Here is a 27686-nt window from a genome sequence, read left to right as displayed (position 1 = left end):
GAGACCTGACTGGTTGCTGCAAAGTGATTGTGTGGATATGCTTCTACAGAAATCAAACAGCAGATTTTTACAGATGGGCCAAAAAGACATAGCCTAGAGTTCATGTTGGTACCAGCTCCCTCAGGAATCCTGGAAAATTAAAAAAAAAAAGTAGGCATGTTAGTGAAGGAGGCAGTCAGGAGAAAATGGAAATAAATATTAAACTTTCAAAGAAGAAGAAGCCGCAAAGAGAAGTTGGTGCTTCAGTGCTCTGAAAACCACGGTGGCAACTAAAACACACGATGCAAAGAATTACTGCCCCGCTGAACTTAACTACTGATACTTGGCCATCATGGCCTTCAACGATCAACTCACGGCCGACATGGCCTCTCATTTGTTCGTGAAACTCTTGATATTTTGGGACAGTTGCAGGGCTGGATAGCTAGCCTTGTTGTTAAACATACGTTAAAATTGCATCAACTGTTTGTCAACCATACTCAGCTATTGACTTTGAAACGGGCTCAAAATTTTCAAAAGTCTTGGTATTGTTTTGGGGGAAATGACATGGCTGAATATCCAGCGTAATGTTGTTGGTCTTGTTGTTAAATATACTGTCAATTGTTATTTACTATTTGTCAACCCTACAAAATGTTATTGACTTTCATCTTGCTAGCATAACTTTATTTTTCTGGGTCATATCTGAGCCAAAGGGTTCTGATCTGAATACTAGAAATATCTCCCGTTGCCAAGTCTTATCTAAGGTTCATCCTATTTACTGGAGCAGTGAATAATGTTTCCATTGCAAAAGAACCTTATGTGATTGAAATGATTGTTCCAGGTATTAGCAAACCCCCAGGTGTTGACGTTACCAGGATAACAGAGTTAGACTTTAAACTTTAGATTTCAATTGCGAAATGCATGAAGATATCATGTTATGGTCTTAATTCAGTTTTTTTGGCAAGTGACCATGGTATAAGCGAGATAATGAAAATCAGAACTAGCCTATGTCTGACGATATTGAGAAGACATGCTGTTGTAAATGTAAAATACATTTGTTAATCAAGGCGGTCATATCATATTCACAACTATTGTAATACGAAAGAGATACCATTGAGTGAACAATTCAGAGATGTCGGGATAGGGTTAATTCTCCCATATAGTCCCGGCGTATATTCTGTCAGGATTTGTGTAAATGTTTTACATTGAAGTGTTGAAGATTAACAATGTATTGTTAATAATAAAATCAACGTGGCTTTCTTCTTAAATTGTTTGTTAACCCCTATTAAGACTTTGCAAAACCTTTCTTTGTGGATTCAGCTGTGCCAACACACACAGGTCTGCCTAGACTGAGCTATTAGTTGGTTTTCCTGTGTCCCATGCTGGACATGAGCTGGGCAGGTGCATGAAACGGAGGTCACGTGTCTTCAAGACCAATTCCTCCTGCGCAGACTTTTTGCCACACATTAACTTCAGGCTACAGACTGGAAAGAGGAAAACATTTCTATTTTCCCAGCAGTGCTCTGCATATTTCAATATGCCGCTGGTTTTTGTTTGCACTCCAAGTGTACACACACGTAAAAGAAAAGTACCTTTGTCAGACTTTAGTATGTATAGTAGTTACTTGTTGACTTTTGTTACTGTGCAAAGTTTCATTTGAAGGACGCAAGAATGTTATCGTGAAAAGAGGACGGCGGACAACCATTTGTTTTTGAATGATTTACAGGCAGGGATTCACCTAATAACAGGGTTATTTGCTTTACCTTTTGTCTTCATTAGTCAATTATTTTCTCTATAGAATTTTTTCTTCAAGGGAAATACAGTTTGTTTTACTTTTGCATGCAACTCACTCTCTTGCTTTCCTTTTCAACATGTGTTTATATGAAAGTGAGGTTAAGTACTTACAGGAAGGGATGTGAGTATTTTCTTTTTGCACAAAGGAAGAACACATTACATTTTTTTTAAAGTAATTTTATTAAAACAAACAAAAATATTTGTGTAATGAAACCTGGAATGTCAAAGGGATACTTCTGTTGTATTTAAATGTTTCCAAGCATCAAGCATTACAAATGTATAAATTGACATTTATTAATACAATATTTGGCACAAAAAACACTTAATATGTATAATGTTGATATCTGAAAGTATAAATACATAATCAATCTAATCAATACATACATCTTACATCATTTTCCCTTTGCAATGTAACTAGATTTCATTTTACAACTAATTAATTTCTTAATTAAATAAAATAAAATAATACAAATTATTCAATAAAACTCAACAGATATTTCAGTATTTTTATAATATTTTGCAATAGTATTTTTTAATAATATTTTGTAGTATTATTTTGTAATAATATTTTTGTAATATTTTTTTATATTTTTTTGTAATAATATTTTGTACATTTTTTTTCTAATAATATGTTTTAATAATATTTAGTCTTTTAGTGTCATTGTATATGTCTGTGACCTTTCAGTACAGTTGTGAGAGAAGGGCCTTGCAGTCCCCAAGTCTGTCCAGCTCCTCCACCACATCAATCAGCCTCTCAACCTTCCCTGGGGGAAGCACTGTCCCCGCGTTGTTTCTGAACTTCTTCCTCAGGCTCTCATTGGTCAGCGGGTTGCGCCAGTGACCGTAGAAGGTCTCACAGCGTCCCTTCAGAATGTCACCCCCAACGAGTGTCACCTGGATTTCGCCATACATTCTGTTGAAGTTAGCTGGGTTGTCTTGGGGATGCTCAACGTGAACACGGCTCAGCAGAGCGTGCAGGTCAGGGCGTCTAATAGCAGCGGGTGAGAAGGACTGCACAGTCACCTCCCCATCCAGGAGAGCGCTGCAAGCATTGAATTGGAAGGAGTGGCGGGCCTCATGCTCAGAGTCAGGGAATGGCCTGTCAATGTACTTCGATTTGGGTACTCTGAGCAGGATTTCTTGGACTATAGCTGGAGAAACAGTGCCAGGGCCAATCCCCACAAGAAGCTTATGGACCGAGGCTGCAGCATCTGCCACCCAATGCATCCCCAGATGGGCAGGGAAGCGCTTGAAGCCAATGTCCTGCTCCTCCAGCAGGAACATATGGCCGTCATCATTGGGTGATCTTAAAGGCTGCGGCACATAGTCTTCATAAAAAGCACTGAAGCCAGCTACACCAGCGACAGCATCCAGGACCAAGGGACTCGCTTCTAGGCCTCGGGAGGCCAGCAGAGCAGCCTCCAGCCCCAAACGCGAGGCATTACCGATGTGGAGCGGTTTAGACTGAGTGGCTGCATTAGCCATTGGGGCTCCTGATAGAGAAGCAGCTATAGCCAAGGCATGACTGCACTGGGAGTGATTCAAAGACAAGAGGCGAGCACATGCGGCCGCACTTCCCATGGTTCCCACCACACTGGGAGGGTGAAACCTGGTGATGAGAAAGACAGAAAACAAGAGACTTTGGTCAGGTGCTTTGGAACTATTTACTCTCGTGACTAAAGGAGCATTTTAAATGGGTGTTCTCCATCATTATGGTTAGTGCGCCTGTATCTAAAGGTGCCTCTTTGTACAAACGGCTAATCTTTCACAAGACTCTCCACATGCATAAACAGCTTTTTTCAAGGCATTAAAGGAAATAGGTTTTTCATCATTTCAATGTTTAATAAACAAGCAAATAATGTGGTGGGTCATTTTACTTGGTGTTAAACACTTGCCAAATGGAATCCTGTGTGATATTCTCCTCAACATGCCTTTTTGTGCTAACACTACCCACAGGACCCCTGCTGTCCTTGACTTAAACATATTAACACAACTTTCACAGCTCACAGACACCACTAAGAGGCTGCACATTGCACTGCACCGGCCTCCTCGTAAACCAGCCTGCAGAGATCAGTAGGGTCAAATATGGATCTCTTCAGACTCATTTGGATACATGTTCTCCATTTAGAGTACAAATACAAACTCCTTAACAAGGAGCTGACTTTGTATCTATTAATCATCGCTGTAATGTAAGTAAAAGTACAAAACCTACTGCAACGTTGCTATTAGACTATAAATGACAGTATCTATGTTCAATTTGACCTACTCTCTGAGGTGCTTACCTCTTGGGGATGTTGTGGGCCTCAGTAGAGAACCTCATCAATCTGCCCTGGATCTCAATGCCGATGTTGAATGCCAGCAGGAAATCCAGACCACTAGGTTTGCTGTTAGCAGGCATCATGTCACTGAGAGCTAACACAGCAGGAAGGACTGCTCCTGAAGGATGAGTGGCAGGGTGCCATGTATCATCAAAGTCCATGGAGTGAGTCTGTAACAAACAAACTAATTATTATGAGTAGTAGTAAATGTATTTACTGTGCTTCATGAAATAATACAGTAACTAGTTTTAAACACAGTGTTCATGTTTAAATGATGTAGTTCATCTTCTTTCTAGGTTAACTCTTACTGTGGCCAACGCATTCTGTTTGGGAAATTCACAATTTCCACAACAGGCTTCAAGGGTAATGTGGGGTAAATTCAGTATATGCACCCAAAGGTGGACTGGTCATAGGGAAGTTCAGGAAGTCTCCCAAACTTCTGATCTATTAGAAACACTATAGCTTTTATTTATCAATGTCTGATGTCAGTAGTCACTGTATGGCCTCGGCCGTGGCATGGGCCAGCCTGGCCTTTGCAACCGCAGACAGCACAGAGCGGAATGCCACTTGTCAGATTGGGCCAATCCAATACTTTTAATATTGAGGGGGAATATGTGCAGTCCCTCCCATTTGGACTGACCTAGTATTTGTTGATATCTGATTGGCTAATTCATTTTCATGATGAATGTGACAAACTGTGACTTGTGTTCCAGCTCACTGGCCGATCTTGTTTTGATTCAGTGCAGTGGTGAAATGCTTACACAAACTGAGGAGGCGGGTGTCAGCAAGACATCTTAAAGTGAATTTCAGTCACAGTACGTCCATGAGTGCATCTGTGGTGCACTGGCGACAATAGTGACCCTTTCCACATATATATATATATACTCACAGCCACTCCATTGACGAAAGCTGCAAGTGTCGGGGAGAGTCTGGTACCCTTGCGGCCGTAGACAGAGCTGATGTCATCAGGACCATACATGTGCTGAAGGTGAAAAAACAGAGTGTTGAGACAAGGATATTTTTAATACAACAGTATACAGTCACAGATTGTGTCATCACACATATACAGTGAACTTTACTTCATAACACTCTTCAGTTGAAAGCTGAATACGTTTCTTTGTAAGTCATATGTCAAACACAGAAATCTGGAGCAAAAGGTCACAAGACATAAAGTCTATGATAATAATCTGTCCACGCACAGCTGTTGTACTGACTTACGACTACTGTTTGCTTAAGGTCAAGCAATTACTTTCATCAGTCGTATTGCTTCGTATGAGATAACCCCTTAATAAAGATATTTATTTCCCCTCTGACTCACCTGACAGTGCTGCAGTGCCAGCTCAAACACGTCTGTGGTGCTGCCAATCAGACCAACTCCAATGCTGTCTAGCACCATCCTTTTGCTGCGGTGGAGCACGACAGACGACAAGTGCTGGGGCTTTACTTGACTGATGAACTTCCCATAGCTGGCTGTGACTGTGTCCTCGGGGGCCGGGCGCTTCAAGGCTGCAGGTGGAAAGAGCAAGGAATGCAGTGAGCACAAATAAGAAAGGAAATCAGGAGTAAGTAAAGGAGATTTTTATTTGGACTACAAGTAAAAATGTTGTTTGTAATTGCTGAACTAGACAGAAATGGACAAGAGGATGAAGTTCAGTTTACCTTCCACTGCAGGCGTATGCAGTCCTCTGACAGCCCACACTGGTCTTATGGTTTTCTTCAGGGGATAAAAAAACGTACATTATATCCTTACTGTTCATCTGTAAATTACTCCATATTACATTTTTTGTATTACTGTAAACCTTTTATTTTTCCACATCTCAGCTTCATTACAGGCCGCTATTTTCTGCCACAGACTCAGACCTAATTAAATCAGCCTTTTAGTGGACATTCGCCTCACTATAATGACTATTCTGGTTACTATCTTGAAAGAGTTATTGTGCAGGTGTATCAGGTATGGTACAGTACGTGTTATTTGCTCCACATTTACCAAGAGCTCTGTTAAATTCTCCCTTGCCATGTTGTACACAGTTCAAGCTGTAGTGTGATTTAATGATTTTGTATTAAATTCTGCACTCGATTTTGTTAAACAGTTCTAAGCATAAACAGCAATCTTTTTGACTTACTCAACCTTGAACAAAATTCACAATTGTATAGATCCCTGTTATACAAAAATCTATAAATATGTTATCATTACCTGTAATGTGGAAATCATGGCTTCAGTCAGTTGTTGCTCTTCTTTTTTCTCGATCTTAGATGCAGCAGGTTTGCAGTCAACAGGTTGTTGGAAGGATGCTGATGCTTTTCACATTGAAAGGGTACCTGCCTTATATAATCCAGGACTCACAATGGCTACTGACACTGATCTGGGAGGAACAGGGAAGGGCAGGCCTTTCCGTAACACAACTTTAATAAGATTCAATGGAGGGATTTCCACAGTGGTTGTCATCATCATCATCATCATCATCATCATCATCATCATCATCATCATCATCGTAACCAGCATTGTGGAGGAAGAATGGGTGTTACTTTATTGTCTAAGGTGAAGAGAAGTGATGTCACCTCTTAGACTGTGAAGGGGAACTTTCATGAACTCCTCCTACATGCAAGGAGGCCTTATTTATGACAATCTCTCTTCCCTGGTTAGAACAACTCAAAGTATCTATCAGAGCGTCTTCACCAGGTAAGACTTTGATTTAATTTGCTGTATTACTAACTTCCACAAAAACATTATTTCATGTTACCTTTAAAATGCTATATTACTATGCTTTTCACATGAGGTAAATATCTGCAGTTAGTTCAAATCTATCGGTCCTATGGAGAACAAAATTTAGTTATTTATGAAATTAACAGAGAATACCAAGAATATCTCTTTAAGAAATATATAACTGACATAATGAAACCAGTACCTGTCTTATGGGTTATTGTCTGTAAATATCTGTCTATTAATCATTAATGAAATGCTTACTTATGCTGACACCGGCTGCTATCCAGTCATCCGCACAGAGAAGTTAAACACAGATACTCCACTGTGTCTCTTCTCAAAGTGTTTATCCCACTTCACTTCTGACAGGACAGGGCCAAAGACTCAGGTTTCTGTAAATGTTACAGGGAGATAAGAGAAAAGAGAGAATAATGTTACAATTTGACTCAATTAAGTTTGTAGGACTTAACAATTTGTCATCTGCACTTTACAGTATATTTATGTTCTTGTTCCTATTTAAGTTATTGTAATTTTAGTTTAGTCTTGTTTTTTTTATTTTATTTTTCTACAAAAAGAAGCCATTAAAAGTGCTAAATTCACTATTCAGAGCTTAAATATAATTATAAGTATAGCAGTAAACAACTGTTTGCTTTGTAAAGATAAAGTGGAGTAATGTCTGCCTGAGCAGAAAATGAAGTCGCTTTAGTTTGCACTGCTAGCTCTGTTAGCACTATAAGCTATGAGCTGCCGGCTAGCCATCAACACGTTGAGAGCTGTTGAGAGGCAATCGAAATGGAGATAATTTTGCTCCGTGTGGTAAACTTTTGTGAGAGTCAAGTTTTGCTTTCCAATCACAAACAACGGTGACCTCTCTCTCTCTGCATATAACTTGGAGGATGATTCCACTTTGGCAATTAAATTGTTTAAATAAATCAACCAATATTGAGACAATATTCTCAATTTGTATTTTTGGTGATCTGTGCATTTGGTATTGCACATTATACTTACTTGATGGAAAATAGACAGGGTTATGTATGGTTATACATACATTCATGGATATGTTTTCTGTGTCATTTGTTTTATTATTTCATTGGAACAGCAGCTTTACAACAAAGACATGATGGCAACTTCAGATGGATTTCCAGCCAGTTTTTATGGTGAACCAGGAGTGTTAGGCTTGTTATCTAATGGGATCAGTGCATTCCTCGTACTTCTGCAAAACTTCAATACAGCACACACTGGCAATGCACCAGTTGGGGTGGAGAACATACTGGCAGGTAAAACTTTTAGAAAATCTATGGAAATTATACAATAAAAAGTAATAAAAAAAAAAGTCTTAATATTTTCAATTCCATGTTTTTTATAGGTGTTCATCTCATCCTGATTGGTGGTATATGCCAATTGGTGGCCGGACTGCTTTCCTTTAGAAAATACGATCATCTGAGTGGCACCTCCTTCCTTGGGTATGCTGCACTTTGGAGCAGTTATGGTGCCACCCGAATCTACTTTGGTGCCTTAGCTGAAACTCCTATAACAGCATTTATGCCACAACAGATAATGAACAATTTTCCCCTGTCCAATGACATGTTAAGAAACATGTCTCTGAATGCCACCACAGAGATCCCAGTTTCTCATTTATTCATGTCTATAAAAGAGTCAGCCATCGCTGGTCTGGTCCCCTATATTCTTCTGTCCTTTATCCTTGCGTTTTGCTCTGCTACGGTCAACTACATCATGCCTTTTGTTTTTGGAGCCATTACAGCCACCTTGATTTTTGAAGCAGTGGGTGTGGTAGCAAGCTCCTGGGCTCTCGTGGTCGCTGGGGTTCTGGAATTTCTCATTTTGATTTTTGCCATCTACGGTTCAGCTGCACTGCTCATCAAAGGTCTGACTCAACGTCTAGTCCTCAAAGGCTTCGGAACCCCCCTTTTTAATGTTCTCCTCCTAGGGACCACCAACTCAGGAAGTGCCCAGAGCATTGGCCAAGAGAAGAAGAAAAACACAAAATATGCAGAGCCCATGGCCTTGGGTTTCTTCTGTGACACCGTTGCCCCCTTCATCTTTGCTTTCTACAGCTTTGGGTACATGAAGTCCTTTGGCTTAGGAGCCACATGGCTCTCAATCATCACAGTTGCCCAGCTGTTCTCCAGCTACTATGCCCATCTGCGCCAAGACTGCTACCACACGACTAAGTTTGGTCTTCATGCCACATATTGGCTGATCAAGGCTTGGGATGAGTTTGTGCTATCTGTGCTAGTTGTTGGGGACAGTAAATTAGTCTCAGGGAGGGAAGCAATGGTGGGAGATTGGTTCTTTGTGGTGGCAGGCGTGGTGCTCTGCGTGGGAAGCCTTAACACAGACGTCCTGGAGCTCATCCACAACATGCTGTTTGTCCTGCTCACACTCTCAACAGTCCCTCAGATTCCTCTCCAGGGATACTACATCTTCTTTGGTGTAGCTTGCTCCCTGTTCACCGCAGCCTCCCTGTATGGTACTTTTGCGCGTCTTATCAACACCATAGCAGAGAAGTCTCTAATCCCTGTTGGACCACAACCCATCTCCTCTGCCCAGTTGAAGAAGGCTTTGAAATGCTGCAGGGCCGAGCAGGGAGACCAGGAGGGACTGCCCCAAACTGACCAGGCTTCAGACGCCCTGTTCTACCTTTTAAATGGAGTTGCAGCCCTCTCAGCTATTACTGGAAGTTCATCTAGCACAAATCCTGCCTTTCTTAATCTGACTGTCCCTTGGGTCCTGATCTCTGGCGCCATCATCCAGGCCTATGTCAGCCGACTGCAAGTCACAGGAACTGGTCGTTTTGGGTCAGTCATCTCATCCATCTATGTAGCAGTATGGGCAACCTGGACCTGGTTTAAGTTTGCAGGTATGTCAGTACAAATATGTTTAATGGAGACTTGGTGTGACTAAATCACACAAAATTTTTATCCCACATTTTTCTATTCTAGGTAACCTGCTTCAGTTTTCCACAGAGACAGCTTACGGGTTCACAGCAGGAGCCATTGCTCTTCTGGTCATTAATGCTTTCCTCATGCTGATTGGTAAGGTCAACAAGATTCTTTTTTTTCAAAAGAGTTCAAATTAATTTAATGATTTTTTTTTTGTTTTTTGAGCTTGTTTTCTTTCTTCCATTGTCTACGTCAGCTGCCTATAGGAACCTGGTTTTGCTGTTTCTAACAACAGTCATGGAGGTTGTTCTGGTCTGTTTACTGCTTTCCACTCTGCAACGACTGCCACTTCAACTAGAGAGTATGTATGGCCAATTTTATTTTAGGTTTTTAAATATAGGAATAGGCTGAATAGGCTGAAAAATCCATACAGTTATTTAAATATTGTGAAAACATTTTCTTTACAGTAGCCATGCTTGCGCTACTTTCAATCATTTGTATATATGGAGCTCTGGCATCACTGGTGAACTGCATCTTCTCACAGAGACTGCTACCTATGGGCCCTCCCTTAATAAAGGTAACCAAATAAGACACCTTTTGCATACCTCTTCTAATTCAATAATGGTCTGTCATATTATATCCTTTTCACGAAAATGTCCCTCTCTCAGGAGGAAGTGAAGCAGGAGTCTGCTCCAGAACTACCCTGTCCTGTGACTTATTCACAACTCACCAGTGGTCTCATGAAGATTGCTGGCTTTCTGGAGGAAGGAGGAGTGTGTGGTATTCCCACAGACACTGTGTATGCCCTCGCTGCCTCCTGCAAGAATCCTAATGCTATAGAGAAAATCTACAATATTAAAGTAAGAATGAAAAATATGTTAACTTGGTATCATTTAGAAGTGAAATTTGACACAGATCATTTAATCTAGTTTCAACATTTTGACTTTGATGTAAAATTCATCAACCTGTGATCTGTGACCTCATTAAGGACCGACCAGCAGAGAAGCCCATCTGCATTTGCATCTCTAATGTGGAACAGCTAGTGGCAGCCAAGCCACCCTTCAGCCCTCTACTCTGGGAGTTTATGAGGAATGTGTATCCAGGAGGCATCAGCTGCATCGTCAGCAAAGGAGACTGGCTGTTCAAACTAGGTAAACTGTTCAGTTTAAATGCTGTGTTTCTGGATTCAGTTACCTGTTTCAGCCTATAAATCTCAAATTACCAGTATTTACCTCACCTTTTTAATACATTTTTTTATAGGAGTGGGACCTGCTTATGATCGTGTTGGCACCAAGGACAGCATCATGATCCGAGTCCCTGACCACACTGTGACGAACCACCTGTGTGACGTCACCGGGCCCCTTGCTATTACTTCAGCAAATCCCAGTGGAGAGCCAGACAGCACTCACCACACCATGGTCATCAGGTTAGTGTCTCTTATTGGAACTTACATTTCCTTTTTACAGCAGATTAATCTCAGTGTGTATTGTGTAGAAGAGTGACAAATGTGTCATATTATGCAAATGGGGAGAAACTACATGCACACTCACTCAAACGCCCTCTCCTACTATCTTTTTTGCCACAGTCGACTGGGTCACAAGATCCAAGGGGTTCTGTGTGATGGGGACTCAAATGAAGTTGTTGCTTCAACCGTAGTCAACTGCCTGAAGATTGATGAAGGTCAGACGCAAAGATATTCCCAGTACGTTCTTTCTTTTTTGTATTTTCACATGTACTTTCTAACTCAAGCCTATCTCACTGTTTCCACAGGGACCATCACCATTGTGAGAGAAGGCTGTGTCCCTGCAGTAAAAGTCAGACAGATATTCGAGAGAGTGAAAAGCACTATGGTGTGATTGTCTTGTATCTCATTGCTCTCCGTCAGAGAGTCTTTTCAGGACATGTTCCATACAAGATCATTTGCATTTAACAATCTCAGAGACACTTTATCAATAATATGTGAAAGACTAAGTGATGGTGTGTTTATTGCTGGTTGTGATGAGTATAACTGGGTATCTTGGCAAATGTTACAATAAAATAACCATGTGTTGCTCACAATGCTCTTGATGTACACTTGACACATGAAGAATCTCAGCTGAGGTACCACAACTTAGTGAATATACTCTGCTGTATCATTTTGTCAAGAACAAAACCGTAAGGACTTTTATTTTAGGTTAGTTAAACGTATATCAAAATATCTTAATGAACTGACAGCTGTAAATGTCAAAACCAATCTGTAAATATGTATTTATTAATTTGAATGTTTGTTGTCATGAATTTTGCACTATGTTAATATTAAGGGTGGAATTGAAAAATTACCTGTATTTAAGTTCACTCTGCAAACAATGAATTTGACTGATGTTTAAAGTTTGTGTCCCAAAATTGTAATAAAAGTAATAATGTCATCAATAATATCTTTTTTGATTGATTCATTTTTTAAAACATTTTCAATAGCATTTCTATAGACTTTTTTTTGACATACTACATTATGAATCTGTATTATTTCTTTCAACATGCTATACTATAGCATGACTTTTTTTTGGTATGACTTTTTTGGTATGACATACTATAATGATTTGTTTTCCACATACTACTTTTTTTCGTACACTATACCATGACTTTTTGTCGAAATGCCATGCTGTTATTACTTTTCTGACATACTATACAAAGATTTTTTTGACATAATATACTACGACTTTTTTATAACTTTTCAAGACATATTATACTATGACTTTCACAAAATACTATAATTTTACTTTTTTCATTACTTTTTTCAACATGTTATACCATGACTTTTTTTTAAAAACTTTTTTTTGACATAACATACTATGATTTCTTTTTGAAATTTTATGCTATGATTTTTTCCAACACCTCATGACTTTTTGTCGAAATGCCATGCTTTGCTATCACTTTTCTTGACATACTGTACTATGAGTTTTTATGGTGTTTCTTGACATACTACATTATCACAACTTTTCTGACATACTCTAAGGTGAATTTTTTTTGACATACTACATTATTCATTTTTATTATTTCTTTCAACATGCTATACTATGACTTTTTTTGACTTACTATACTAAAACACATTTTAACATACTATATGTGTTTTTTTATACATACTATTCTATGACTTTTTTGGATATTTTTGACATATTATACTACAACTTCCCCGACATACTATCATATGACTTTTATTTTTACATTTTTCATAATTTTATACTATAAACTTTTTAAAACTTATTTTGACATACTATACGTTTCAAAATACTATACTATAACTTTTTTTGAGTACTATAATTTATCTTTATATATATATATATATATATATATATATATATATATACTATATTATTACTTTTTAATGACTTTTTTTCAAAATACTCTACAATTACTTTTTTTCTACATACCATATGATGACTTTTTATTGGCCATTCTATAATATGATTCTTTTCGACATAATATACTTTTTTTTTCATGACTTGTTTCCGACATTGTATGCTTTGACTTTTTTTAATACTTTTTTGGACATACTTAACTATAATTTTTTTCAACATGCTATTCTATGACGGTTTTAACATTTCCTATGAAATACTATACAATGCTATTGTTATGACAATATGCTTTGTATCTGACAACATCTTTTCATTGCAGTACAGACCATGACATTTTCAATACATTTTTCATGTCAATTTTTATTCATGTGTGATGTCATTATGCTCACAGGATGTTTTTTGATAAAGAGGTGCAATCCTTAAAGACAGGTTGGAGTCAACGTGTCTCATCTTTTAAAGTGTTTTGGATGCATTGGTTGTAAATGGTGTCATTATGCATGTGCGGGAATTCCCACATTCTTTTGTACAGGAAGCTACATTTACAGGCACTTCCTGGAAAATGTATGCTTTGAGGGTTCAGTTACATTGCTTGTTCTCTTTTGTTTGTCTATTTGTGTACATTTCCATGGTGGGTGGTTTGCAAACAAAGCTCAGCAACTTGACCCACTGGAATTGACTTGCATACTGTCTTATGAACCAATGATCAAATGTTGATATCATGTTGAAAAGACAGGAAAAATCTACTCAAAGGAAGAATTGGCTTTCGACAGTTCACATTGCATCTTAACATATTTTTCTCATCAAGGCAGAACAATTTGTTATTTTGGTCTTAATGAGAGGACAACATACAAATGTCTAATTACTATATGTGTTTTATACTAGTATACTGCATCATATAAAAATCCTCAGTCATATAATTTCAAAATGTAATCAAAAAAGTATTCTTATAGCAATACATTTAATTTTTCTTATACATCACTTTAAAATAACTAAGATATAATAAATGTTAAACAATAAACCCGTCTTTTCATTGAAATTAATAATTTCCTGACACATCATCTAGAAAGGCCCCTCAAAGATATCTGTAAAAAACATCTTTGGATTTTCCCACATACTGTATGTCATCAAGGAAGTATCTCAAATCTGCACTGTATAACAGACCCTTGTGATTTTCCCTTTTAAAAGACTATACAAAGGTTGCTAATGAAACAAAGAAACTGCTTACTCATTAACTTATTACCAGGAAAAACGCCTTGATATAAAGTTTGACACAGTGACATAAGCCTTTCCACGGGTTGATTAGGCTTCAAAAGATAGATAAATTACTCTGAAGGACCAACATTACAAACATTCATCATCTCGAGTGTTATTTCTTCATGCATTTCCTCAAAGATGCTCTGGTGGCATTGAAACATATCAGCAGTCTGAAAATGAAAGAGCGGGTTGGAGAGTCAACACAGACACAATTATTTATACATATGTTATGAGCGCTGTTACCTGCCCATGTAAATACACAAACACTGACATTATCACTATTGTGAGACGTTACAGTCCAAGGCCCTGTGTGCAGATGTCATCTTACTCGGCACCACAGTTCATCACAGTTCATCACTGTTGTTAACAATTTGTAAGGGCACACTGTAGAATCCAGTTCAGATAGCCTGTTTACTCAATGACTCCTAAAGAGAGGAAGCAACGCATTACTGGAACCCTGCTGTTGCTGTTCCTTCTGGTGGCACTTTACTAGTCAGATTATTGTTTATTATTACGTATCATGGGCCAAAAACCCTTGTGTTCTTCGCATGTCTGCAGATCGTGTTACCCTAATCCTGACTCAATTTGTAATTGTATTAATTACATGATTGAACCTAACCCAGAGGAACAAAAATAGGGAAAATGTACTAAAAAGACTGAGCTCCAAATGCAGAAGCCTTCATTAGATTGAAAATAATAACACCCATATCAGAAAAGCCTATCATCTTGCAGCCGTCTTGTCTCTCTACCTTCAGTACGTTCATGTTGCTGTTATGTGACCCTCCACCTCCCCATCTCCGCCCACTCTTCGCATATTTTTCAGCTTTATCTCATCATTCTATCAGCCTCATCAGCCATTACAAATCTCTCTGTAGAGTCTAAGCGCCAAAGACTCTGTCAAGACTTTATCATCACACATCATCTGTTAATAATAAACAATTATCTTTTCTTCATCTGACTTGTCTCTTCTGATTGAACTGGTTACTGTCTTGCAGAGCGGTGCTCAAAGAACAACCTACCGCTGATTGTTGATTTTAGAAAAAAGGAGGCGAAGACACATGCCTGTCTACATCAATGTAACTGAGGTGGAGCAAGTGGACAGTTTTAAGTTTATGGAAATCACCATCTCAAACAACCTGACATGGTCATCACACATCCCCATCCTGGTGAAGAAAGCTCATAAACTGCTACATTTCTTGAGGAAATTTAAGAAGGCAATTGCATGCAGAGTTCTTGTTAACCTTTACAGTGGAGTAATAGAAAGCATCCTGACCGGAAACATTATAAAGTGGAATGTGATGTGCACGGCCCAGGACAGGAGGGCTCTACAGCGGGTGATAAAACCTCACAGAACATCTTTGCTACAGATCTACTGAGAATCTGTGATATTGGTGAGAAGAGGTGCCTGCAAAGAGCTCAAAGGATATTAAAAATCAAAACCCACCACAGCCACAACCTGTTCACCCTGTTGCCGTCTGGCAAGAGAAACAGAAGTATCAGCTGATGTACCACCAGAATTGAGAGCAGCTCCCTGAGACTCCTTAATTTATCCTCTTGATTTCACCATGAAATTTTGTTTTCTTTTTTTGTTTGTTTCCCTTCTAGCATAAGGGATTACAAACTGCCACAAACCTGCACCACTATCGTCATTGTACAACACAGTACAATGACGATAAACACAACTTGTAACCTGATGTAAATGTAAGGAGATTCCAGTGGAAAAAGTTGCTGAGCTTTGTTTGCAAACCAACATAGATTTTTACAATACAATAAGACCAAAAGAGGACAATCGATGTATGTAATTTAACCCTGAAAACACCTATTCTTCTGGGAATAGAGAAGTGTCTTTTCTGGATGACTAAAGAAAAACTGATTCATCAAAAGAGTTTTGTTTTTTTTCTCCTTAAGTTCTGTTCATCATTGACAACAAATACTGGGTCAACTGACATTTTTACCTATACAATGATCACATTTTATCAATAAATATATTTAGATATCATTTTTGTAACTGAAATTCTGTGCAAAACTGGTTGAAAAAAAAGTATTATTCCAAAATATTTATTTTTTTCCATATTGAGACATTTTCCACTTAAGTCAGGCATCATCAGACATTATTTATGTGATTATTTCATCCAACACACATTGTTTCATATTTATTTCTAATTGTATCACATTTATTTTGTCTTTGGATGTTTCTTGACTATATGATACACTGCTAATACATGTGTTTAAAATTTAAATGTGCAGACAATATGAAAAATGTTTTTTTTTTCTTTTGTTTCTTTTTTGTTTCTTCTTGATCTCCTTTTTTTGAACAAAGCTCATTGTACTTGAGAGTTTAAGTAAGCAACATATACTTGTATACTTATGTGGCTATGTTTCATTATACATTTACTTGTTTGCATTTTAAAATAGTATTTCTCTTAATGCACAGTTATAGTGCAATCAGGTAACTTTCATATTGGGCAGTGATCTATAAATATAATAATGAGTATTTTTGCATAGACTACAGTAAAACACAGTCAATAAAATATTAAAATAGTATCGTGTAAATATTTGCAGCTGCTTTTAGAAATCATTGAATGTATATTTCATCATGAAAAAGTACATACATTACATCTATATATTTAAAAGACAATTACAATTTTAAATATATGACATACAGTACAAAACACAAATTAAAGTGAACCAGCTAGTTATTTTACAAGTGACAGTGCATTAGAGCCTGGGTGCATACATAGAATTTCACACCAATATGCAACATTCAGATAAACAAGTATATACTTGTTTTATTTTACGTGTACAAAAATATCACCATAAAACACCAGCACATGAACAGCTTGTGGGATTGTCCCTATGCGGTGGAACCTGAGACCTCCTCAAATAATAGTGTGGCAGCTATTTCCTATGTGTGTACTGAATCTTTAAGTTACATTTGGCAGCATTTACAAGCAATGTATTGATACTATGACCCGTTTCTCAGGACTGGACTTTGTTCCAGTGAAACTGTGGATGGTGTTGAGTTTCCACTTCCCGGCTGTACTGTGTCGTCTTCTCCTGAAGTTTTGTCTCTTTGTGTATCCGGCAGATCCAGATCATATTCAAAAGCAGGATTTGTCTGCCCATGTCTGTGCCGCTTCTGAACCTCCTCAAATATAGTAAGAACCTTCAAAGCACAAAAATAAAAGCAACAGGTATTAAGTATTAGCACTAAACTGAAACTGTGTATTTAGAATGAATAGAACAAGAAGGGGCATTACCTTGGATTTGGGAATGAGACCCACTCTGAAGAAACCAATATGCCCTGTTTCAATCTTAGTGCAGTCAACCACAGTAGATGCAATATTCTCTGGGGAGGGTCCATCACATAACACTCCATCAACCTAACAGAGCAAAAAGCATATGTAGTTTGCTGCAAAAAATAAAAACACCAGTGCCTCTTAGTATTTATTAACACTGAAATATTGTCCCCACCTTTTTCCCCAGCTTGGCGTAAACTTGGTTGTGGTGAGTTGTGTCTGCCTCGCCTGAAGGGTTAGCTGAGGTTACAGCCACAGGCCCCACCTGCAAGAAAAAAGGTTCTTATATTTACTACAGAGCCTGCTGACTAGTTTCTCTCACTTTGACATTTTAAGGCAAGGCAAGTGTATTTGTTTAGCACATTTCAACAACAAGGTAATTCAAAGTGCTTCATATAAAACCATTAAAAGCATCAAAACATTTAAGCATTTCATCCACAGCCCTTACCATATTAATGAGATGTGTGGCCACAGAACAGTCTGGGTTTCTGATTGCAATGCTTTGTGGCGTCCCTATGTGTTTGGCAGCATCTCCTAAACCAAAGGTGTCCATCCATGGGCCTGTGAAAGCCAAGCAACCAATATGATACTCATAAAACCCCCATCATGCAACATAAGGCACCCACACAGACATGCACACAAAATGTAACTCGTACAAATGTGCATCCATAAACCCACACCTACCTCTGGGTATAACCATGCTAATGGAGGAGGGCCACGCGGCCTCCATGAAGTCAAGGAGCAGAGGGCTCAGCAGGTGTCGCACCGGCTCCAACTGTTTGATGGAGGAGATCCACAGGGACATGGGGCGGTCCTGCGCCTGCTTCTTCACCCTGAAGTCAAGCACAGCAATCAGAGAGTAAAGAGATCGAATCAATAGAAGAATGCAAATAATTGCACTCTCAGGAAAATGGAAACTCACTTGTAAGCTTTGATGACTGCGTCAGGCCTGTTGCAAGCTGCCACCAGCACATAGACGGTGTCAGTAGGCATTCCACATATGCCACCATTTTTCATGATTTCTGCAGATGGAAGAAAAATAAAACTAATATCAAGTATGTAAACAATTGTGTATTTTAAAAATTCAACATTCTTTAACATATTCTCACCTGCAATCTGCTGGACAGACGAGGCCTTGCGGGCGGGTACATGGGGACAGACATCTGCGCCTCCCCCAACCCCACTCAACCTGACTAGAGGTTTTCCTAAGGGTATCAGCGGGGATTGGAAGGTGCTGTTAAAAATGTGCGCCAGGAAACAATAAAAACTGACCAGACCAAAAATGATGGTGACTCCTATGTCATAACCATAAGGCAGTGCACCTACTGCATCCAGCAGGAAGCTGATGAGGATGAGCTGGAAGGTGAGGGCGTAAGCAAACCAAGCGACACTTACAACCAGCGCTGCAGCTGTCACTAAACAATTAAACAACATGAAGCTAATGATCCCGACAGCCACATTGAAGCTTCGGGTTTCACCGTACAAGCCGCCGTATCGTGTCAAACCCCACACTGACCACATCATCCCATACAGAATAAAAACTGTGCTCTCAAAGGTTTTACCTCGAGCAAAAGCTACGGAACCACAGAGCAGCTGGAGTATCCCTCCAGCCACCACCACCCAGGGCAGAATCAGCACAGACAGAGGATTATTGTCATAAACTGTGGCTGTTATGGCAAAAGCAGCCAGCACATTACAGGCGTGGCCTAACACCTCTGCATCAGCATACTTGGAGTAGCCCAGGTGAGGTACATGTAGATCTTTATCATGGGCTCTGAGAGTAAGACCCTGCATCCTGGTCACTAAAGCATTAAAATATCCCCGCCCCGTAGGAATCATTGTAGTGGAAACCATATTGAATGTGGTAATAAAAAGCATGCCGGCAGTGAACACAAATATAGCTCCCTGAACACCCTGGGTGCCTCCTTGGAAGAAGCCTTGAGGCTGGGCTGCGATGGCAATACAATAAGCTACAAAGAATAACTGGTAGACCCCCTCCAGCAAGCTCTTCTGACAACTGAACAGAGCCAGGATGGAGAAAAGTACAGAGAAGACAACGGGGAAGGGAACAGGGGAGTAAGGCTGAACTAAGGTTGATAGGAAAGCGCTGTAGCCCTCTGCAAATTTCAGCAGAGCAGTGAAGCCGTAAAACGTGGCAGCCAGTGTGTCCATGGCCCGGTAGAAGAGGATACACATGCCAAGCTGGAAGACTCCCGCTGTCCACAGCCAGGGGACGTGACCGACGGAAAGCTGGGGGACCACCCCTAACAGAGGACAGACTAACACAGAGGCGGACAGCAAGTTCATCACCAGACCCACTGACACTGCGTCACTACACCCCTGGTTCTGATCTGTCGTCAGCTCGGCTTTTCTCCTCAGGCCCGTTCCTGGAAGCTCCAATTTACCATGAGTGATAGTGTTCAGCAGACGTCCACAACCAAAGTAAACACAAACCACACAGACCAGAAGGTAGTTGGCAGCTGTTGCAGACTGACCAAAACCTGGAGCTGACAAACTGGCGATTTGATGGGCACATGCTAAACTTATGCCAATAGCTATGATAAATAGAACTGCTTTCTTTGCTACAACTGCTACGCTGCCTATGATAAGCAGGGCTAAGGTAAATGCTGCCAGGCCGGGGACTAGAGAGGATCTCAGCTCTGTGGGCGGCACCACCGCCTGCCCCACCAGGATGTACACCAGACCTGAACCACACCACAGGGCTGAAACAGTCAGACACAGAGAGGAAAACAACTGGGCGTGGGACAGACTGTGAGAGATACCTACGATACAGTGGAAAACAGAAGAGAGGATTATGAGTTTTACAAACAAATACAAATCAACCAATACTACAAATGAATGAATTCAATCTTGTGATAAGCAGTCATCAAATCCAACCTGCATAAGCTAAGAGGACTGCAATGATGATGAGCACAATCCCCAGTGCAGTATGGGGGATGAGGTCTTTTTCAGGTGAGCTGGCATAGTCGTTCACCAAAAGCAGGAGAGAACCTATAAGTCAGAAAGAAAATAATTTTCCAGGTGCTGGTAATTTATCAAAAACAAACAACAAAGTGCCGTGTTTTTTTCTTTTACATTTTGATGAAAACTTGGATGTGATTTTGGCACCTCTATAGCAAGAGCAGGTTATTATTTTCAGAAAAATATTTGGTATGATTGGTTTTAAGAACAACGTTGCTTTCTGTTATTAGCAGTAGGCTCTTCTAAAGGTTTCAGTTTAAATATCTACAGCTTAAAACGTCAACAACATGTTTTTTAAAATGATGTCACTTTATTTTTTAGTACACAATACATACCATGACATTTGATGATTACTACGAATCTGATATCAGTGTTTGGCTACTCCTTTGAGTTTTTTAGGTTTGAAAACGTAGACTATAGGCTACAACATATTTTTATAATTTTAATACCAAAATCAAGGAGGGTGTTACTTTCATAATAAGTAATGATAAAATAACAGTTCGACAAATAGGCTTATGGCTGTAGCCTACAACTGACGCAAAAAAGGGAGTCACTCGCGTATGCAATTAAACGCTTACCGCCAGAGATGCCCAGTATGCCGATGGACACATGCAGCGAGTGTTGAGCCATAGTCGGAGTTGATTTCTGAAGAGTTGAGGCTGGACTTTATAGTCTAGAGCGGTGTTTGACGTCAGCAGCACGCAGGAGAAACTGAGCTGCACCCATAGACTGCATTTGGGAAAGGCAGCGCCTCGTTGGGAAAAACCTGAGACAGGCACGAGGGTAAAGTGGAGGGGAAAAAAACTCCGACTACAAAAATGATCCCGCGAGTAATGTAGAAAGTTCATTGAGAACCTCGTCATTATGACACACTATATGTACGAGGAGATTTAGGATGGCTGCGATAAAATACTCAATTTAGTCTAAATAGCAACTCAGTGTGTTCTTGTGTTACCCAAATGCGATAATTTCACAGTTATATTTTGACCAGTAAAATTTAAACAACACATATAATGACTTATGTTTCTAGATTCATCTTTTTCCTCCAACTGTGCCTCATAAAATACAGATAAGGACAATACTGACGTTCATGTTATACTCAAAGCACCTGTTATTAGTTTTCAGTATTTATTTAGCCCAGTCACAAAGGAATGAATGCATCGTTATCTATCAAATTATTCTCTAAAGATAACAACCCAGTTAAACAAATTTATCATTTCATTTAGTTCCCTCATTGCATCGCTTTTATTATTCATTGAAAACTTACTGAGAGGAATGACTCAGCATTTTTCCTCCAAAGCTGGCCATGCCAACCAAGCAGTGTTCCTGGTTACCTTTAGGCAGGTTGGGGGAGGGGCAGGCAGGAATATAAAGAGTCTGCTTCACAGTTCAGTCAGCACACCTCCGCTGAACAGCTCGATCACTCACACCTAGGCCGACTACTCTACATACAAGGTGAGATCTGGCTACATTGTTTTCACTTCTGCTTTCTCCTAGTATTTTAGGAACAGACATGTTGATTTTAGACGGCAATGTATTGCTAAAATGCAAAGAAGCATTTCAAAATGCATGCGGGAAATAGTGACATGCTTGAAAAGTGTCTGGTACATATTCTTTTTACAGTAATGCATATTCATTTATACCAATGGAGTCTTGAGCAGCAGACTCCAACCTCTTTCTGTAACTTTATCTAGGTGTCAACAGTGTTACCTGGCAGCAGCAGCTACTCCTTTGTCCCCTGGCTCTGTGCATTCTTTATGTAAACAAGTGCAACAGGAGGCTCAGGAGCAGCGCTCTTCATGTCTGATGTACAAACAAGTGATATTACACTGGATAAATGCATGTCTTTGTTTTATAGGAACCATGTCAAAGCGTGTTGCAGTTATTCTCTCAGGCTGTGGAGTCTATGACGGCACAGAGGTCCATGAGGCCTCCGCTGTCCTCGTCCATCTGAGTCGGGCTGGAGCAAAAGTAAGAAAAGATCAGATGTAAAGTTATTACTGTTATTTTATGTCAAATTTCTGGATTCAGTCCCATTAAGAGGGGCTTTGCGGCATCCATGGATACGTTACTATCTATTTTTTGTCCATTGACATAAACCTGACCCACTAAGATATAAATGGCCTTAATAACAACTCTAAGAAGATCCCCCAGTCCAAAGCTAAGTTTTACGTCCTTCCTTTCAGGTGCAGATGTTTGCTCCGAATGCAGATCAGATGCATGTGGTTAATCACTGCGTGGGGAAACCTACAGAGGAGAAAAGAAACATCCTGCAGGAAAGTGCTCGCATCGCCAGGGGCGACGTGGCTGATCTGGCCACATTAGATGTGACAGCATTTGACGCCGTCATCATCCCAGGTTTGGCTGAACCAGCCATTTTTTTTTTTTTCACTACAAAATTGTAATATTCTTAATGAATCCTGGGTGCTCTCATTCAAAGGGGGCTTTGGTGTGGCGAAGAACCTGAGTGACTGGGCAGTGAAGAACAAGGAGTTCACCATCAAGCCACAATTAGAGAAGATCATTAAGGCTTTCCACAAAGCCGGAAAGCCGCTGGGCATGTGCTGCATCTCCCCCATCCTCGCTGCCAAAATCCTGCCTGGCTGTGAGCTCACTGTGGGACAGGACAAAGAGTGTGAAAAGTGTGTGACATAGTTTGTCATAATCAGTATGTATAGTATGAATACATACTTCTACCGGTCTAACTTTCCATCTCTTTTCACCGTTAGGTGGCCGTATGCTCAGACAGCAGGCGCTATGAAGGAGATGGGCTGCAAACACGTCAACACAGATGTGGAGAAAGCACACGTTGATGTCAAAAATAAATTGGTCACCACCTCTGCATTCATGTGCAATGCTCCCATTCATAATGTTTTTGATGGAATTGGAGTCATGGTCAAAGAGACACTGAAACTGGCTTAAGAAGTCTCTAATTATATAATGGATGCTTGTATTTACTTGAAAATGAATTGCGATTTTCTGCACAAGCATGGTGTCTAATATGAAGTTATACATGAGCATTTTTCTGATGTTGTATCATCAATGTGTTGCTTTGAGAATTTCAATAAAAGTAACTCAATAACAATTTTGCATTTTTCTTCTTCATTCAAATAAAACAATGAAAGACATAAATACTTAAGGATAATAAGCTCACATATACTCTATATTGTGTTTGTACCTAGCAAGGAAGAGTCCTCACTGGTTGATTACACAGGGCAGATGATTTTTCAGTCCACCTTCTGTCTCTGTAAAACCTTCTCTAAGTTTCAAGACATTGTCCAGGCAGAGATCCACATGACTTCTACCTGTACAGTATGTTAGCCAAGCAGGAGCGGCCTGTGAAGGAGCATTAAACAGTTCACCCACCAAACCCTTACATGAATACATTTTAAGGTGATTTAGATACTCACTTTCTTACTGGTTTTCCTTTTGCTTGTCTGTTAGTGAGGTTCAAATAATACCAACAACCCATCATTTTCAAAAAGGTGGGTTTAAGTGTATACAGTAACACAATTATGCTTCTGGTATTGTTAAAACTTTTATTCCTTATTTGTGAAATCTTGTAGTATAATCCACAAAAATCAATTAAGTACTGTTGAACAAGAACAAGAATACCTATTCATAATCCGAATGACATTGTGCTACATTTTGACAATTTATGTGAATCAAATATGCAAATAAACAAACTTAAAGACTTAAAACTTTTATATTTTACAGATTTCACACTAAAACAAGCTGTGACTAAATGACTGAAGTGCTGGATTTTGAGGACTTTACATTTGTATTACCAAATCCTAGTTTTGAAAAATATACCTCCACTTTTGGATCATATTTGATACTTAATTGATTTACCTTCAGTAAAAATAAAGATGTCCTCTATATTTTATATTTAAATGGACTGAGTGATCAGTGTCATTGTATTTTGAAAATACAATTAATATTTGGGTATGTTAATGAGCAGTTTAAAACAGTCCAGTTAAATGTAACTATGGCACTATTTAATGTCCACATATTCTTAACATTAAAACAATATTTTATTAAATGAAAATCCATTAACAGTTGCAACATTTCAATACTATACAATTTAGTACAAACTATTATAGAAATCTGCCACTAATTTTGATAAACAACATTATTCATACGAATACCATAGAATAGACATTTGGTCTCAGCATGAAATATTCCAGTAAAGTGTACAAGTATCTATTCTTCTAGGAAGAACCAAACACGTATTCATGTGGTTTTGTTGGAGAAATGATTGAACAGATCCGTTCCACAGGCCAACACTGTTGCAGCAAATTTCCTGGGACGATCAGGATCCTACCGGCAACAAAAAGAATTAGGATCAATACACAGTGCGAGTGTGTGAAATTATAATCTGCAGGGAAATAGCAATACATTTATATTCATTTTTGTCTCACCTGAATGGGATATGCGCAGGTGGAAACATAACGGATCACAAACCCACAGCGCCTCCTCTGGGACATGTTGGCATCACTGGCATGGACAAGGAGTCCATCATGAATCTATCAAAACAAATCCTAATTAATCCACCTTGTCTTTAACTCAAACCTATTCATAACCCTGTCATCTTTACCAAACAGGGAATAAACTCACCGACATCTGCCCAGCTAACAAAGGGCAAAACACAGCTTCATCAGCCTGCACCAGCTCCTCTGGGATCTCCTGATTGACTGACAGCATGTTTCCAGGGCGAGTAGCTTGGCGATGGGGCAACATGCCAGCGCAGTGGCTACCTACAAGGCATGAATGTAAAAATTTCCACTCTACAAAGCAGGTTGTTGATTTTATTCAACACTGATATGAATCCAAGACCTTTTTTTATAGTCTTTGGTGGGAATCAAAAAAAGCTTTTAGGCTGGTTGTAATCAGTTAAGGTCCAACAGAGGCAAGGTAAATGTATTTATATAGCGCCATTTCATAGCTGAAGACAACCCCAAGTGCTTTAAAGATTACACAGGTAAAAGCACAAGAAACTAATGGTAAAAACAAAAAAAGCAAGCAAAGGCAAGCACACAGAATAAAAACAATAAAACATACTCATTAAAATGTATGTCTGAATCCAGGATAACAGCAAGGTTTATAGCTTTTAATTTTTATTCTTCAAGGTAAGACTATTGAGGTAAGAACTTTCTTTCTTTATTGGCCCCAAAAACAATGACTACACTACATTCTGAAGCATTCAGAATGTAGTCTAGTTAAATTTATATTTGATATAATGCATTGTCCCAGGTAGGCTCTTGAACTATATTTGTTTGGTGACACAGCTATATGTATTGCGTAAAGTAAATGCATATCTTTTATTATACTATACAATTTCAGCAATCAGGAGTATGAAAAGATTAAACCAGGACAATGGCCATAAAGGCCATAAACTTGCATGAGAAGCAGAAATGATGTGGTACCTGGGATGACCTGAAGGGCGCCGTTCTCTTGCAGCGAGTCGTCTAAAGCGAGCCACACAGAGAGAACAGGACCACCAGCAATACCCCAATACCTGTGAACCAAACAATTACACATAAAGAAAACAAAAAGCAAAACAAAACCTTCCAGTGTTTTCTCAGTATGTGAATCTACCTCATATCCTGGTGCCAGGCCACATATGGAAGACCAGGTTTGAATTCTCCTTCTTCATTCTTCTGGATGTCAGGTTTGAGTGTTGGGTATTTACAGATGAAGCGGGAGTCCAGCAGGATGACGTCAGGACCCAGGATGGCTTTGACCACTTGTATGATTTGAGGGTGTTTGGTTAGGCCCCTCACCCATGGATACTGAAGGTGAACATTGTGAAGGCTGTACTGGGTATACTCCTCTCCTGGAAACATACAGAACAAACCAAGTCACTGACGAATAGGGTAACACCAAATATTACCCCATTTCATTTAGTTTTATGTGGAACAAAAAAAAGATGGACACACTCTAAACAGGAAACAGCACGCAAACATCAATTTTGATTTACAGTCTATATTGTACACCAAAACTACATACCTTATATCCAAATTTGGTCTTATTAGTGATAATTATTCTTATCTTATTTCACTTAATTCTGCATCCTGTCTCATTAACAAGCAATGCATTGACTTTTCAGTCTCGATACCTGGGTTTTGGGTATTGGAAGATGTCTAGTGACGATCCAATACAAGTGTTTTATTAATAAACTGTATGCTTCACTGTGTGCAAGACACTGAGACACTGAATTTATATAAATCCAAATGACGGTATCTGATTTTTGATCGGCCTATTGTCACCGACACCCGTTCTAGCTATTTGAGTAAGTATGGCGTCGATATATGATATCAGTATCAGTGTCAGTGCAGCTCTATCTTTTACCAAACCAACATGTCCTTTTTCATCCGTTCCCTCCTACATCTTCCAGTGCTACTTACCCAATTCCTTCTCCAGCTCAGAAAAGGCATGCTTGGCTTCAATCAGCTCAGTCTCCTTCAACACAGGCAGCGCAGACAGGAAGCCTTGCTGGTTGTAGATCTCCTGCAGTTTAGTTGTGGACGCAGTCATCTCTTTTAGACAGTTTCACTGCTGATGCCTTGGGGGCACACACACACACACACACACACACACACACACACACACACACACACACACAAAGTTACCACACTTGTCAGTATTAACTATAACTTTTGCAGTGAGTCTTGGGTATTGTCTCCATACCTTACTGGTGTTCAGTCTTCTCTTCCTCTCTCTGTGAGTCTCTTCTCTGAATGCTGACAAGCTCCTCTGTGGCAACGATTATATACTGCACAGAGCACCTGAGGGAAACTCCACTTTCTTTGTCATCATCTTACAATTAATACCATAATTCTATTACATGTTGTCTTACATTCTTATGAAAACTTAATTGAAGGGTAAAACCCATGACTCTGTGACCCACACTGCCTTCACATTGTGTGGGTTAGGGTTCATGGGTTATGGGTTAGGCCATTCAAAGACATTCATTGACGAAAGTGACATGAAGCCTTTTTTTGGGGGGAGCTACGTGCCGGTCTTTTGTTATCTCGATCTGGACTGACATCATGTTTTACCATAAGGAAACAGTTACTCGGTGATTTACAGACATAAAGGCTATTTTTGGAGCTCTCTAGTATCAT

At 39.4% G+C, this 27686-nt stretch overlaps 5 protein-coding genes across 6 annotated transcripts; 2 read left to right on the top strand and 3 right to left on the bottom strand.

The window, feature by feature from the left end:
- Positions 1-2321: 2321 nt before the first annotated feature.
- On the bottom strand, positions 2322-6592 carry irg1l (immunoresponsive gene 1, like). Its single transcript, XM_068715402.1, has 6 exons — positions 6283-6592; positions 5748-5802; positions 5407-5594; positions 4978-5070; positions 4053-4258; positions 2322-3379 (listed from the first exon to the last, which is right to left on the bottom strand). Exons 1-6 carry the CDS (start codon positions 6298-6300, stop codon positions 2452-2454), a joined length of 1488 nt encoding a protein of 495 aa, XP_068571503.1. The 5' UTR covers positions 6301-6592; the 3' UTR covers positions 2322-2451.
- A 102-nt stretch (positions 6593-6694) lies between these two features.
- On the top strand, positions 6695-12104 carry si:ch211-153b23.3 (uncharacterized). 2 transcript variants are annotated; one of them, XM_068715401.1, is made up of 11 exons: positions 6695-6768; positions 7892-8066; positions 8156-9670; positions 9753-9845; positions 9949-10053; positions 10160-10269; positions 10361-10552; positions 10681-10843; positions 10953-11118; positions 11278-11372; positions 11463-12104. In XM_068715401.1, the coding sequence occupies exons 2-11, from the start codon at positions 7907-7909 to the stop codon at positions 11546-11548; spliced, it is 2685 nt and encodes an 894-aa protein (XP_068571502.1). In that variant the 5' UTR covers positions 6695-6768; positions 7892-7906; the 3' UTR covers positions 11549-12104. The 2 variants fall into 2 exon arrangements, with proteins under 2 accessions (XP_068571502.1, XP_068571501.1); XM_068715400.1 differs by having other exon boundaries at positions 6714-6768; positions 7889-8066.
- Positions 12105-16320: 4216 nt separating this feature from the next.
- Positions 16321-21204, bottom strand: si:ch211-153b23.4 (uncharacterized protein LOC335392 homolog). Its single transcript, XM_068714558.1, has 9 exons — positions 21138-21204; positions 20476-20589; positions 18687-20360; positions 18500-18599; positions 18262-18410; positions 18026-18138; positions 17753-17842; positions 17539-17661; positions 16321-17444 (listed from the first exon to the last, which is right to left on the bottom strand). Exons 1-9 carry the CDS (start codon positions 21187-21189, stop codon positions 17244-17246), a joined length of 2616 nt encoding a protein of 871 aa, XP_068570659.1. The 5' UTR covers positions 21190-21204; the 3' UTR covers positions 16321-17243.
- Positions 21205-21919: 715 nt separating this feature from the next.
- si:ch211-153b23.5 (uncharacterized protein LOC321177 homolog) lies at positions 21920-23644 on the top strand. The gene is made up of 5 exons (XM_068715399.1): positions 21920-22014; positions 22418-22530; positions 22746-22917; positions 23000-23201; positions 23289-23644. The coding sequence occupies exons 2-5, from the start codon at positions 22423-22425 to the stop codon at positions 23479-23481; spliced, it is 675 nt and encodes a 224-aa protein (XP_068571500.1). The 5' UTR covers positions 21920-22014; positions 22418-22422; the 3' UTR covers positions 23482-23644.
- Positions 23645-24140: 496 nt separating this feature from the next.
- Positions 24141-27320, bottom strand: zgc:174917 (uncharacterized protein LOC565650 homolog). Its single transcript, XM_068715398.1, has 7 exons — positions 27250-27320; positions 26967-27124; positions 26158-26395; positions 25986-26077; positions 25177-25316; positions 24981-25085; positions 24141-24879 (listed from the first exon to the last, which is right to left on the bottom strand). Exons 2-7 carry the CDS (start codon positions 27094-27096, stop codon positions 24793-24795), a joined length of 792 nt encoding a protein of 263 aa, XP_068571499.1. The 5' UTR covers positions 27097-27124; positions 27250-27320; the 3' UTR covers positions 24141-24792.
- Between the last annotated feature and the right edge of the window lie 366 nt (positions 27321-27686).

Source organism: Cebidichthys violaceus, unplaced genomic scaffold, assembly GCF_023349555.1.
Source record: "Cebidichthys violaceus isolate CVI_PGR_0920_01 unplaced genomic scaffold, fCebVio1.0.p SCAF_2, whole genome shotgun sequence".
In the NCBI taxonomy this organism is placed as follows: Eukaryota; Metazoa; Chordata; class Actinopteri; order Perciformes; family Stichaeidae; genus Cebidichthys; species Cebidichthys violaceus.
The sequence above is the reverse complement of the archived record's forward strand: the minus strand, read 5'-3'. Positions and strand labels throughout refer to the sequence as shown.

What these genes read in the sequence shown, in the direction of transcription:
- irg1l (XM_068715402.1), bottom strand. An exon ending in TGGCACTGCAGCACTGTCAG is followed by an intron (nt 5,071 to 5,406) that starts GTGAGTCAGAGG and finishes TTTCACCTTCAG; the next exon opens with CACATGTATGGTCCTGATGA. An exon ending in GCCCACAACATCCCCAAGAG is followed by an intron (nt 3,380 to 4,052) that starts GTAAGCACCTCA and finishes TCTCATCACCAG; the next exon opens with GTTTCACCCTCCCAGTGTGG.
- si:ch211-153b23.3 (XM_068715401.1), top strand. Translation starts at nt 7,907, where the DNA reads ATGATGGCAACTTCAGATGGATTTCCAGCCAGTTTTTATGGTGAACCA. An exon ending in ACTGCCACTTCAACTAGAGA is followed by an intron (nt 10,054 to 10,159) that starts GTATGTATGGCC and finishes TTTTCTTTACAG; the next exon opens with TAGCCATGCTTGCGCTACTT. An exon ending in TGGGCCCTCCCTTAATAAAG is followed by an intron (nt 10,270 to 10,360) that starts GTAACCAAATAA and finishes TCCCTCTCTCAG; the next exon opens with GAGGAAGTGAAGCAGGAGTC.
- si:ch211-153b23.4 (XM_068714558.1), bottom strand. Translation starts at nt 21,189, where the DNA reads ATGGCTCAACACTCGCTGCATGTGTCCATCGGCATACTGGGCATCTCT. An exon ending in CATACTGGGCATCTCTGGCG is followed by an intron (nt 20,590 to 21,137) that starts GTAAGCGTTTAA and finishes TCTGACTTATAG; the next exon opens with GTTCTCTCCTGCTTTTGGTG. An exon ending in GTCTCATTCCCAAATCCAAG is followed by an intron (nt 17,445 to 17,538) that starts GTAATGCCCCTT and finishes TGTGCTTTGAAG; the next exon opens with GTTCTTACTATATTTGAGGA.
- si:ch211-153b23.5 (XM_068715399.1), top strand. Translation starts at nt 22,423, where the DNA reads ATGTCAAAGCGTGTTGCAGTTATTCTCTCAGGCTGTGGAGTCTATGAC. An exon ending in TGAGTCGGGCTGGAGCAAAA is followed by an intron (nt 22,531 to 22,745) that starts GTAAGAAAAGAT and finishes CCTTCCTTTCAG; the next exon opens with GTGCAGATGTTTGCTCCGAA. An exon ending in CAGGACAAAGAGTGTGAAAA is followed by an intron (nt 23,202 to 23,288) that starts GTGTGTGACATA and finishes TTTCACCGTTAG; the next exon opens with GTGGCCGTATGCTCAGACAG.
- zgc:174917 (XM_068715398.1), bottom strand. Translation starts at nt 27,096, where the DNA reads ATGACTGCGTCCACAACTAAACTGCAGGAGATCTACAACCAGCAAGGC. An exon ending in GCCTGGCACCAGGATATGAG is followed by an intron (nt 26,078 to 26,157) that starts GTAGATTCACAT and finishes TTTGGTTCACAG; the next exon opens with GTATTGGGGTATTGCTGGTG. An exon ending in CCTGCGCATATCCCATTCAG is followed by an intron (nt 24,880 to 24,980) that starts GTGAGACAAAAA and finishes TGTTGCCGGTAG; the next exon opens with GATCCTGATCGTCCCAGGAA.